Source organism: Peromyscus eremicus, chromosome 1, assembly GCF_949786415.1.
Source record: "Peromyscus eremicus chromosome 1, PerEre_H2_v1, whole genome shotgun sequence".
Taxonomy (NCBI): Eukaryota; Metazoa; Chordata; class Mammalia; order Rodentia; family Cricetidae; genus Peromyscus; species Peromyscus eremicus.
Window position 1 is genome coordinate 18,089,830 of NC_081416.1, and position 13,557 is coordinate 18,103,386.

The 13,557-nt window shown below is 41.9% G+C and overlaps 1 protein-coding gene across 1 annotated transcript in view; it reads left to right on the forward strand.

Annotated features, from left to right (window-relative positions):
* Positions 1-57: 57 nt before the first annotated feature.
* Positions 58-13,557, forward strand: part of Cwf19l1 (CWF19 like cell cycle control factor 1) — a 28,559-nt gene continuing 15,059 nt past the window's right edge. Inside the window, exons 1-9 of the mRNA XM_059257641.1 lie at positions 58-165; positions 2,842-2,926; positions 3,789-3,867; positions 4,846-4,947; positions 7,373-7,587; positions 9,118-9,236; positions 10,606-10,690; positions 12,392-12,532; positions 13,416-13,527. Coding sequence (XP_059113624.1) covers positions 143-165; positions 2,842-2,926; positions 3,789-3,867; positions 4,846-4,947; positions 7,373-7,587; positions 9,118-9,236; positions 10,606-10,690; positions 12,392-12,532; positions 13,416-13,527 — 961 coding nt within the window. The 5' untranslated portion in view covers positions 58-142. The remainder of the gene's footprint in view (positions 166-2,841; positions 2,927-3,788; positions 3,868-4,845; positions 4,948-7,372; positions 7,588-9,117; positions 9,237-10,605; positions 10,691-12,391; positions 12,533-13,415; positions 13,528-13,557) is intronic.

Below are 13,557 nucleotides of genomic sequence, written 5' to 3' on the forward strand. Positions count from 1 at the left end.
CCTCCGCACTCCCTGTAGATAGGTGATTTCTCATTGGCTGCTCTGCGTGACGTCATATCTCCGCGCTCTGGCGTTCTAACCTTCAGCGCGTGTTCTTGTTTCCAGCTTTGAGTGGCTGTTCCAGCGCCGGCTGTCATCGCCGATGGCTCAGCAGCCGCTGCGTCTGTGAGTTACCTTGCATCGGAAGACTCAGGAACCTAGTGGGGAAAGGAAAGGAGGAGAGACGCGGCGGCGATGCGGGGGTCGTTCTCCAGACCGGAAGGGGCAGACGGCGGGGAGGTCGCGGGGCTGCTGGGAGCTGGAGTCGAGGCTTCCTGCTGTCCTGTCGTTTTTCCACCCTAGTATCTTCAGAGTCTCTCCGGAGAGATAAAAACTTGCGGAGCCAGACTTCCTTTTTTCATTTAGGCCTACCCTACCTGCGACACACCATCTCCCCTTCATTTCTCCCCTCGTGGCTTTTATTGATTAGCCGAATACTTGCAGACATCAGGTGCAATGATGGGTATTGGCAGACAGGATAATTATTGCCCCTGCCTCGGCGTGCTTTTGTGGCGTGGTCGGTTAGCGAAGATAAGACTTCATTTAGAAAGATTACTGAGTAGCGGCAGTGTGTCATACATGGTGCCAAGCGTTACCCAAACGAGTTCCCGCCTTGATAGCTGATAGTCTTGACCAGAAGAACAAGTGTCAACGAATGCGGAAAATGTAGAGAAAAGGTTGACGGTTCTGGAGGATATGTGATGATATTTGGCTTAATGGAAGGAATTAAGGCCTTCCTGAGAAAATGAAGATTTGACTCTGGTAAATATTGTCGTTAACCCAGAGAAGTCATTGACATGTTTAAAGGCTCCTTAGCGTGATCCAATTTTCGTTGTGGAAAGTGATCCTGCTTGAAAGGTGGGAAACAAATCAGAGCCAAAGTAGAAGGAAGCTAGGATTAGTTAGCGTGAGGGCAGAGGGAAAAAAGTTCAGCATTGATGGTTTACTAAGCAAGTGTAATCGGCAGGGCTTGGTGATGTTTTAGTTGTGAGGAACTCCCACTGTAAGGTCACAGATTTCCGTCTAAAATCATTGGGATCAGGAAACATGGTAAAAGGACCCACACCAGATAATGAATATTGAATGTGCCTCCTGGGAATTGATAATTAGCGGAGCAGGGCTGAAAAGATTTCTAGAGGTGCTTAGAGAATAAATCAGATTGCTTAGTAGTTATGACAGAGTTTGTTCTGAAATGGTACATGGGTTTCTGAGATTTTGAGCAAGAGTGGCTTTCTCAGCTCACCGGGAAAGCTCCAGAGATTGACTAGGCCTTGATGGGTGGAAAAAGCTTTGAGGATGAATACAGTGGAGCTGTTAGGAGAGAGAACTTTCCTAGAGTATAGAGAGTCAGAGAGTGACCTCTGGGCAGTTTGGGAAGAGTTCAGTTAGGAAGACTAACTGGAAGCACTGGAAAGACGGGCCAGGACCTGAGGAGAACTGTTTCTACAGGAAATGAGTGCCTGGTGATGATTTTGAGGAAGGAACATTAAACTGATGGCTGTATGTTGAATGAATCGAAAGAAGAGAAGGCACGAGAGGATCTGTAAAGTCCGCCTTGTATCCCAGACTAGATAACTAGGTTTGTCTGAGTCTGCCTTAGCAGAACTCAGTTGCTCAGCCTTGTTGTCCTCCATTCCTACCTCTCCTTTCCCATTCTACTTCTCTCCTTAGTTTGTGTTCAAATTCTTTAAGTTTCTCACCTGATTTTCTCTTCCTGTTTCCATTGGCCATTGCCCTTGTTTACACTTTTGGTTGTAGTTAACTGTTCCTCCAGACTATCATTCACTGTTATTAAAAGTATTGATGAAGTCTGTATAATCATATCATCATCATATCATTATGCTGCTTGAAAATGTTCAGTGGTAGGACCAATAAGAGAACACCAGAGAGACATACTGACAGAACAATAGAGACTATAGTACTTTGAGTTAAACCATGTTAAGACAATAAGTAAGGGCTGGTGAGATGGCCCAGTGGGTAGAGGCACTTCCTGCCAAGCCTGGTGACATACCTGGTGGATGGAGAGAACTAACTCTGATTGTCCTCTGACCTCCACATGAGTACTGTGGCTTACATATGCCCTCCCCAGTATAATACCTTCCCCCAAATAAAAACAAACAAATGACTATGTAAGTCAGAATTCTAAAGGTCATAAATTAGAGGTCAGGACAAGTTACTTCCCAGCCTGGTGTAGTCCACATTATCAACCTCAGCTCGTAATGTTTTCTCCTTCCAGCTCCGCAACACGATGCTCCCCTCCCCTCATAGCTTCTTCCATATAAATTAGGATTGGAGCTTCCCTTATTGTAAACTCTGCTTAAATGAGCCTTCCTCCTCTTATAATTCTAATATGTCCTTGGGGTAGTATTTGGCACATTGAACTTTGCATAGTGTAGTTGTTCGGTTTGTGTTTACCAGTGGATGCCTGGAGCTGTGCAGTAGGCACAGGCCGTGGAAGTGAGGAGAACAGAATGGTTATGAAAAATGTTTGGAGAAAAGATTAAATAAGGGACTTGTTGACTTAGTGACCATGTTGGTGATAAACCTAGCCACAAATCTTGGGAATGAAGAGCTGGCTCAATTTTGAAGACAAGAAGAGCTAAATTTTAGATATGGTGCGTTGGAGGTGTAGGTGAGATCTCCAGGAAAATCTACCTGGTGGCTAGTAATATTTGAAATAGTCCCCAAATAGAAGATACCTGCAGACTGCAAAGCCTGTGTCCTATCGCTAATCAAGAAGACAAGCCTAGCAGATCCATCTGTGTCTCCTGAATTGCCATAATGCTTCTCTCTTGTTTACAGGTTGGCTTGTGGCGATGTTGAAGGAAAGTTTGATGTTTTATTCAATAGAGTTCGAACAATTCAGAAGAAAAGTGGGAACTTTGACGTAAGATGACAATTTCTACTCACATTTTATTACTGTAGTCAAACATTAAAGTGTGGGATCCTTTGTTAATTTTGTGATTGACTCTCCATTTTGTTGTTAGGTTGAATTTTCTTTTTGAATATGAACTTAGTAGCTATGGACTGATGGGAGAAAGGAGAGCTATTTACTGTCCACTTTACACTGTTTGAATTGCAATCTTGTTACTTTCTTACTGTACCAAAAACCAAACCAAACCAAACACCTGGGTTTGGTAAACAGATCTACTTCATGAGTGTGTGCTATGGATTAAATCAGGTAACACGTGCAGATGCTTCACAAAAGAAAGAACTGGAAATGAATGTTGTATATGGTTGCCAAGTAGATTATGAGTCCATAGAATACAGAAGAGTATTGTAGGTGTGGGAGAATTTGTTCATTGTGTTAAAGGTTAGTAAATACAGTGGGGAGTGAATGTGTTCTTATGCTCCATATTTCTGAAGTCTAATATTTAAGTTTCGTATTTCACAGAGGGATTCTTTACATGTCTGTTTCAACACTGCTGTGTATTCCCAGGAAGGAAATGATAGAGAGACCCTGGGAGTCTTTGGAAAGCACATAAATTCTGCCTTCTCAAAGTTCATATCCCCCACTCTCTCCCCATCCCTCCAACTTAGATTTGATTGTCAGTGCACCAAAGTTTAGTAATTCATAGAATTACCAGTTAATTAACTGTTCTTAAGGATGTTTTAAAATTCTACAAATTAAATGAAGAGTAAATGCTTGGTTTGAGACTACTAAATAGAGTAATTAACTGAATATTACAGTTGAAAATGTACTGTTTGTTTTGTTTTAATCTCATATATTTTTAAAAAACTCATTTTAGCTGCTGTTGTGTGTAGGAAATTTCTTTGGCTCTACCCAAGATGCTGAGTGGGAGGAATATAAGACTGGCCACAAGAAAGGTACAGGAATTATTTTTATTTAATGTGTGATTTCTAACAAAATGTCAGGGGCTGTAGTTGTTGGGTTGCTTTTCACATATTAGTTGCTGAAGATTTCTCTCATGCATTGGTGAGCAGAGCTGCTTTCAGAGAATTTCTCTCTTGCCCCTGGCGGCACATGCCTACGGCGCACACTTGAAAGGCCAAGGTAGAAGTATCATGGATCCATGACTAGCTAGCTTGAGCTACATGGCTAGACTGTCTGAAACAGAACAAATAATGAAGAGTGGTGTGTCCCTCTTGAGCCCTGCATTGAGCTGAAAAGAATACATATGTATAATCCATTTTTTTTTTTCACATTTTGAATTTCCAGTTTCGTTCTACCAAAAGAATACTCATTTAGACTGGCAAGAATTGAATAAGTGCAACTGAGCATGCCCTTTCATTTATTTTCAGTTTTAGTGCTTTTTTTTTTTTTTCAGCAAGTGCTTTTTAAAAAAATACTTTATTTTCTTTATTTCCAGAGAGCTGATTTCCTAGCTCACTTTTTTTTTTTAAAAAAAGATTTATTTTTATGTGCATTGATGTGTTTGCCTGCATGTATGTCTGTGTGAGGATGTCAGATCCCCTGGAATTGGAGTTACAGACAGTTGTGATCTGCCATGTGGGTGCTGGGAATTGAACCGGGGTACTCTGGAAGAGCAGATAGTACTCTTAACTGCTGAGCCATCTCTCCATCCCTGTCAAGTGCTTTTATTTTAGGCTGTTTTCTTCATTTGTATATACACTGACCTTATACTTTAAGATGATAATTCATTGGCCTAGTGCTGTCACTTAGTAGTTAAGCCACAGGGTTGGATTAGGACTCCTTAGTGGTGGGGCTCTACATTTAGGAAGGAACTCAGGCTCTTTACTCTTGCTATGACTATGTGACCCATGAGGAGACATTTCAGAGCAGATCCAGTAACCATATGGTGCCACATCTGTTTCCCTCATTAGCTCCTATTCAGACGTATGTACTTGGTGCCAACAACCAGGAGACAGTACAGTATTTCCAGGATGCTGATGGGTATGAATTAGCTGAAAACATCACTTACCTGGGTGAGTTAATATTCGTTGTTATAATGAATTTAGTAAAAGATTTCCAGGGATTGGTCCCTCAGGAGGAGTTTTGATTGGATCCTTCTGCCATTAAAGCTTGGGAAAATAGGAGTTTGTTTTGTTTTTCCCTCTGGGGAAGATTTTTTCCTCAAAGTCTGCATCTGTACCTCTCTGAACAGTGATGTTTCTTCTTTACTGTTTCTCTATTGCCCTCAGTCTCCTTTGTTACTGTAGCCCTGTACACAGTTTTTCAACCGTCTAGAGTGACCTTGCCCACAATACATGGAGAACATGTATTAAGGTGTACATTACGTTCAAATAAAAGAAAGTGCGTCCTTATTGTAGGTCTTGCTGCATGCATATACCTTACTTGCTAATTTGGCTGGCTAGCTTTACTCTAGGCTTCAGTCTAAGGCTTTGGCAGCTCAGATTTTTCATGATCATCCCTGAGCCTTTTCTTTCCTTTTGTCCTCGTTCCTAGTTCAGGGCCACATAGGTTGAAGCTGTTCACAGCCCCTGCATTTCTTCAGTGTCAGAATAAAAGCAGTGGTCAAGTTCTCCTGTTGCTCCCTCCCTCCCACCTCTGCTGCGAGCTTACTGTCTCGGGCCATCAAGTCATTGTTTTCTACAACGCTTCTTCACATTGTTCTTGTGTCTCCAGAAAGCTTCTGTATTTCCTTGGTCAGAAGTGCCCTTCTTTACCCTTCCCACAGTACCCCGTCATTGCCTTTAGTCCTACATGCCAGTGTGGTCCCCGTAGAAGCAGTTTCCGCTTTCTCCAGTCACATGAAACTCCTTTAGGCAAAGTGAAGGAAACATTTTTTATATGATTTAAAATGTATTATTTTGTTATTATTTGTGTTACTGGAGATTAAACCCAGGGTCTCGCACATTTGCTAAGTGTGTGCTCTGCCACTGAACTGTCTCTATAGTCCCCGTGCTTATTATTTTTACATATTTTCATCAGTGTGTGTGTGTGTGTGTGTGTGTGTGTGTGTGTGTACATACATTTGCCACAGTGCATGTGTAGAGCTCAGAGGACAACTTTGTGGAGTTGGTTCTCTTTTCTCACCTTTATGTAGGCTCTAAGGCTTGAGCTCCAGATTTTAGATGTGCAAAGCAAGCGCCTTTCCTTGAGTCATCCCACCAGGCCTGCTTTTTAAACAGGAGTTAGTGTTATTTTCTCTGTGTGGGTGTATTGCCTACATATATGTATGTGTGTGTACCACATGTGTGCCTAGTGCTGTTGGAGATCTGGAACAAGAGTTACAGATTTTTGTGAGCCACCATCTGGGTGTTAGGAACCACACCCAAATCCTCTGAATAATGGCTGAGCCATCTCTCTGGCCCCTCTGCTTAGTGATTTTTAGCTACAGCTGTGAGACAGACATTTTGAAATGCGTTTGTTATAGATATGAACATGGGTCTGACTTGTCACAATCTGTGTGGTTTTCCATTTGTATTAGGAACACCACTGTATTTGTCAACCATTTTGTCAGGTGAAGTCCACTGAGCCACGTCTTTTCCACAGTGATCTTGTTGGTGGACCTGTGATAGCCTGACGCATCACAATTGTATATAACTTGATAGTTCTTTCTAGAGTAGATCCATTAGTATAAAATTTGGGGAGTTGGTACTATAAAGATGAAAAATAAAGCTAAGAAAAAGGTCAAGTTGTTAAGGAAATAGAGTGAGGGGAAGCAAGGAGATGATAGTATCTTTTTTTTTTTTTTTTTTTTTAGGTTCAGAAAGCTTTAATTTGATAAGCATATATGTATTGCTTTTTATTTGTGTTCCATAGTGTGAATCAGACAGAAAAAGTTAATTAGAAGCTTATAATGATGTTTGGTGTACAAATAGTTTATGTATTATTTAATTTGGGAAGAGTGTGTGTTCAGTTGTGAGTGGTACACACGGGGAGGTATCATCCTAAAGAAGGCAAAAATGCTTCTCTTTTATCTTTCAGTCGAGATGATAGTATCTTGGTGAGAGGTTGTCATCAGGGTGGGGGAAACAGGTACTGGAGGACAGTTCAGTGTGCAGACATCAGCTTTACAGAATCTGAGAGAAGGGTAAGAGGCCACAGGCAGTTTCAGTCTGTGACCAGCAGCCACCACATAAGAGCTGTTCCAACCTATGGAACAGGAATGTTGTCAGAATCAGGCGGTCTGGGTCCCTGGCAGCCAGGTGGGGCTGTGGGAGTTACACTCCTTCAGGGCCTGGATCCCTGGCAGCCAGGTGGGGCTGTGGGAGTTACACTCCTTCAGGGCCTGGGTCACTGGCAGCCAGGTGGGGCTGTGGGAGTTACACTCCTTCAGGTGTGTAGAAAGACAGAGAGCCAGGAGATGGAAGCATGGGGAAAGAGAGTACGTGCTACATTTCCTTCTGCAGTTTTGACTAAAACTTCATTTTTCTTTGAACCCAGGTCGAAAAGGTGTCTTCACTGGAAGCTCGGGGCTGCAGATTGCGTATCTCAGTGGGACAGAGTCCTTAGATGAACCAGTCCCAAGTTACAGTTTTAGTTCCAAGGACGTTTCTTCTCTGAGAACAATGCTGTGTTCGGCATCCCAGTTTAAGGGTGTTGATATCTTGCTCACGTCCCCATGGCCCAAGTATGTGGGGAGCTTTGGGAATTCTTCTGTGAGTAGTGTTTGTTCAGTTGAAAATTTTAAAGCAAATTGCACTGGTTTAAGTTGGGCTTTTAACATTCTTTTTCTTTTGACTATTTTAACTCTTAGTATCTTTTATTAGAAATGTTTTATGGGGGCTGGAGAGATGGCTCAGTGGCTAAGAGCACTGGCTGCTCTTCCAGAGGTCCTGAGTTCAATTCCCAGTAACCACATGATGGCTCACAACCATCTGTAATGAGATCTGATGTCCTCTTCTGGCATGCAAGCAGAACACTGTATAAATAAATTTTAAAAAATGTTTCATGAAAACTTTCAAGATTCTAAAAGCTACATCTGCTGACAAAAACAGAAGTTGATCTCATAAAAGTGTAATTTATAGATGAGATTGCTGAATCTTAATTATAAGTGAATGGTTCCTGAAATTATGTTCTGTATAAGTATCCTCCGTTTACCTTACTCTTTATATATTTTGCAAGTTTATTAATTCTCAGTGGAAAGATTTACAGCTATTGGCATCTCCCCAGTTGCATTTATTTTCCCCTTTCCATTCCAGAATACTGTTTCTGGACAGGGTTTCTCTGTGTAACAGCTCTGGCTGTCCTGGAACTCACTCTATAGACCAGGCTGGCCTCAAACTCACAGAGATCCACCTGCCTCTGCCTCCTGAGTGCTGGGATTAAAAGTGTGTGCCACCATGCCTGGCCCATAAAAGATTTTTATGGGAAAGAAAACAATATAGTTAGGTAATCTTTGCGATGTTACAGCTAAGTTCAAGGTCAGTCACCTGCCTTTTAGGAAAAACTTGAAGCAGGAAAGCATAAGACAAAAGCTAGGAATGTTCTGTGAGCAAGTCTACCCTGACAAAATATTTTATTTGCAAGCTTCTGTTTGTTTTATTTTGTTTGGTTTTGTTTGAGACAGAGTCTCTATGTAGCCCTCGCTGTCCTGGAACTTGCCAGGTAGACCAGGCTGGCCTCAGACTCACAGAGATCTGTCTGCCTCTGCCTCCCGAGTGCTGGGGTTAAAGGTGTTTATAAGCTTTTTAACAAAGGTGTGGTTGTGCCACTTCCTTGACTGAAACAAAAGGAAGGCTTATATGCATATGAGGTCCCTGAATGTTTGCTGGGCCCTGGGAGCTCTGAATGTAACAGTTCAGTTTATTTTCTACATTGACCATGACTTACTACTCTATCAGATACATAGGTGCACTTTAAAGCTTATTTATGGAGACATAATTTATAGGCTGTAGGGAGAGACTTGTCTTCAAAAAGAGCTCTTAATGTGTATTTTAGAGGTCATTATGGAAGGGTTGCTTTACCTTGTACCCACTGGTTTCCAACGATTGTGCTGTTTCTGAAATTATAATAGTCCAATACTTTTATGTGTTTCATTGCCCTAGGTATGTAATTCACTGCAAATCCTGCAGTCCACATTTGTATCTGTGTATGAATTAGAAAGATATTTCAAAATGCTTTCTTGTTTCTTTGCATTTGTTCATAATTCTTGAGCCTGTGTGGATAACCAAGTTCCCATTTACTAGGGAGAAGTGGATACAAAAAAATGTGGCTCAGCTTTGGTCTCCAGTCTTGCTGCAAGCTTGAAACCAAGGTATCACTTTGCTGCTTTGGAAAAGTCATATTACGAGAGACTTCCGTACCGGTGAGTAACACCTCAGGGGGCTTTTCTACAAACTTCCCATCACCTTGTTCACTTTCAGTCATGTGTCTTGGTTCCTTCTAGTACTAAGGCACCGGAACAAGTGATTGACTGTATTAGCTCCACTTTTGTTACTGTGGTAAAATGTCATGGCCAGAAGCAACTTGAAGAAAAAAAGGTTTCTTTTAGCTTATAATTCCAGGAGAATCCACCATGGAGGGGAAGGCATAGCGTGGTAGCAGGAGGAGAAAGCTGGCTGATCACATTTTATCTATACGTAGGAAACAGAGAAAGAAAGAGCAGGAAGTGGGCCAAGGTATAAACCTTCAAAACTCATGACATACTTCCTTCAACAAGGCTCCACCTCTCAAGGGTTCCCCACATAGCACCACCAAGTGTTCAAAAAACCCATGAGCCTCTGGAGGACATTTCCCATTGAGACACCACACTCATAAGTCACTCATTTTCTCTGAGTTTGTTTCCTAACTTGAAATAAAAGAGGTTAGACTATAAGACTCCTTAAAAGTTTAGGGTCTATCTTTACAGTGCTGGGTGATCATTGTAGATCATTAGGTCCTGTTTTGTTGTTGTTTTTGTTCGTTTGTTTTGTTGGTGGTGGTGGGTTTTTTTTTTTTTCAGACAGAGTCTCTCTATGTAGGCCTGGCTGTCCTAGAACTTACTATGTAGACCAGGCTGTCCCTAAACTCACAGAGATCCACCTGCCTCTGCCTCCGGAGTGCTGGGATTAAAGGTGTGCCACCACTGCCTGGCTCACCCCCCCTCCTTTTTTTTTTTTTTTTTTTTTTTTTTTTTAGAGAAAATGTGTAATATTTGTCTTTCTGAGTAGTTTAGTTCTCTTAACATAATGATTTCTGGTTCAGTCCATTTTCCTGCAATTGTCATGCTTTTGTTTTTATTTATGGTTGGAAATTCCATTGTGTGTGTGCACTATTTTATCCATTCATCTGTTGCACAGTTAAGTAGTTCCACTATTCCAAGTGAAGAGTGTAGCAGTAACCATGGATGTACATGTTTGATTAGAAGCCGAGTGGTGCATCAGGGTCATATGGTGGCTCTGACTTAGTATGTGAGAGGCCCCCTAATGCTGCATGATTTCACATTCCCACCAGCAGCATTTAAGGGTTCCCCTCTCCCCGACCCTCACCACCTCTATAGTCCCTGTTAGAATGACTTGAAAGAAGGAGGAGGAACTATTTGAGGGAAGGAAGAGAACCAGAGTGGTTGGCAAGGGGAGGGTCATGAATTAAAGCAAAGTATAAAGGTTCCTATATGGAAATGCCATAATGAAACCCACTGCTCTGTAAAATAAAATAAAGTGACCGAGATCTGTTATCTTTCAAATACAATCTAGAAACCATGTTGTTCTACAAGAAAGCGCACAGCATGCCACCCGCTTCATAGCGCTGGCGAATGTTGGGAATCTGGAAAAGAAAAAGGTAAAGATTTGAGTGTTTGTGGGTTACTCTTCACTGTCTGCGTGGAAATGTTTTTCCTCTAGTTTGGCATTCAGACCTTCTGGCCTCCAACCGGAAGCTCCAGCAGCTTCAGTGACTCCTTTGTAAAGCCAGGGGTCCTGGGTGGCTTTGTCGGAGGTCTTAGAGAAAGGCGTGGCTCAGTGGGACAGGCAGAGTTAGAACGGTGTTCCTTTCCATTCACATCCACGTGCTTGCCTCTGTTGTTACATGTGCTTGCCTCAGATGAAAGGCTTACTTGCTTCTAGCAGCTTCATTTAGCTGAAATAATAAAATCCTCTCAGGAATATTCTTAAAGCTTGGTGCAGTGGCACATGCCTTTAATCCCAGCACTTGGGAGACAGTGACAGACAGATCACTGAGTTTGAGGCCAGCCTGGTCTACATAGTGAGTTCCAGGGTAGCCAAGGTTACATAGTAAGACACTGTCTCAAAAACAACACCAGCAGCAGCAAACAAAATGAAACATGTATGTGTGTGTGTGTGTGTGTGTGTGTGTGTGTGTGTGTGTGTGTGTGTGTATGTATATTAAGCCTTCCTTGGCTTTCTGAATTATTAGTTTTACCTGAAATCTAGAAAATAGTGCAGATGGTGAAAGGAAATAAATCGGCAAATAGGTAGTATGTTTCACTTCTCTGGGAATGTTTTGCTAGGGCTGAAAATTAGACTGTTGACTGAGACAGCTAATATCCACTGAGAAAATAGACAGAATAACCTTCCTCTCTAAGCAGTTGTTTTCTATAGCATGTTATCGACAGTGTTTAAACATAAGTAACCTCGTGCTCATTCTCTATGTTTTAAGCTTTGAAGCTCGTTCTTGGCAGGTCTAGACTGTGATGTCTTAAGCTGACCATTCGGGCTGAGCAGTGCTCTGTGATTTCAGGTTCTTAGTTTCAAAGATGCACAATGCAGCTCATGTCGCGTAGTCAAAAGTGCAGTTTTAACTTGACAAGCACCATTCACCTCAACATTTTGTCCCAGTCTATTCCTTACCCTTTTCTTGTACTCTGATTGGGTAGTATCAGTTTTCCCCAGTACAGTTAAATGGAAGATAGTGTATCCCTGTAACTTCAAGTTTCATTTCCATATTGTGTTGAGGTAAAGCATATATTTATGCCTAAAGTTTTCTGTCTTATGCTATTAGCCCAAGAGTTATAAAGTATATATGAATTATTTTCTTGTTTGCTATTCATCCCCAAGGCAATGAATCAGCATATGTGAGAACTGTGTAGTGTCAGAGAGAAAGCTTACTTTGTCCAGTTGGTGTGTTCATTAAGAAGATGATTCTGTTGACAAAGTTCACATAAACAAAAGATGCAGTGACAGGAACAGAGTGTCTTCAAAGCTTACAAAACAAGTCCCCCTGAGCCTTGTGGTGAGGGTTGTCACAGTCCCCTATCCAAGTGAAGGACCGTGTCTGTCTAAGGTCTGGGCCTTTGATTGGTTGCTCATTACTGTGTGAGCCCGCCCTCATTAGCCATTGCAGAAGCCACCAGAATGGCATTTGCTACACTACTGTGTATTCTCAGAGCCACAAGCAGGCTTGTGATTTTACTTATGTCGGAGACTTTCTGTGAAATTGTCATCATAACCTGGGTTGATCACAGTGACAATAACAGTACTTTCTCTAACGTTATTCTGTGTTTTTTTTTTTTTTCTCCTGGAGTATCTTTATGCATTCAGTATTGTTCCCATGAAGCTAATGGCTGTAGCAGAACTGGTAAAGCAGCCTCCGGATGTCACTGAGAATCCTTACCGAGAATCTGGAAAGGAAGCAGCTGTAGGAAAACAAATTCCTGCCCCTCAGGTGAATTTTGATTGTGGGCTGGGGTTCAGGGCCAGGTTGTCCTCTGTATGTATGCTTTTCCTGGTTATAGTTTCATACATCAAACAAGTTCAGTTCTAGACTCATAAATGTTTTTCCTCTTGGCAAATCATGATAATTTTTAGAAGATCCTAATAGTTTGTAATTAAGCTCAAATTTTTAATTGTATTTTGAGGTTAGCAGTTCAATGTTGAGTCTTTGCCTAAGTTGACTCATATTTTTTTTCCTTGTCTGAAGTGGATTATTCTCAGTTTTTTCAGGCAAGAGTCCATTGGTAGCAGAGATTTATGATTTCTAGTAGAGAAATTTACTTTGAAGAAGTTTCTTAGTAGCAGACCTTTAGAAATTAGCTTTTCCCTGACTAAAGCAAGGGCAGTCACGTTTTCATGGTAGGACGCAAGGTCTGCTTTCTTGGACTTCTCTGTCCTCTCAGAACCACGTTCTGCCTCCTCTTTCTACCTTTGCTCCTAATGGCTCTTTGACCCTCTCATCTCATTAGTTGAAGTTGGCTCAGACTTGTTTCATCTCTGAAATTTTAGGGCTACTGTGTGTCATTATTGGGAGAGAAAGGAGAAAATGTAATTGGGTTTATACTGCTCTGCTTTGGGGAAGAATTGCTCTATACATTTTTTTTTTTTTTTTCAGAAGAGATAAATGTGGTAGTGGTTGGATAGGTGTGCTGAGATATGGGACTGGGTGGGAGTCCAGACATCAGAGCTGGGAAGATACTTCTCTTCCCTAGAATAGTCAGGGAAGGGCTGAGAGGAAACAGATGTGAGTGGCAGGAAAGTTCTCTTTTGTTTGGTGGTTGGTTACTGTGTAAAAGCTAGCTGAATAGCATACTCCTCCCCACTGGCCATTCCAGGAAGAACCTGCCTGTCAGTTCTTCTTCGATTTGAATGAAAAGCATGGAAGGAAGCGGTCATCCACAGGCAGAGATAACAAGCCTCCTCAGGCCAAGCAGCCTCGCAGACCTCGTAAGTACCTTGGTCTCCTTTGGGAGCAGT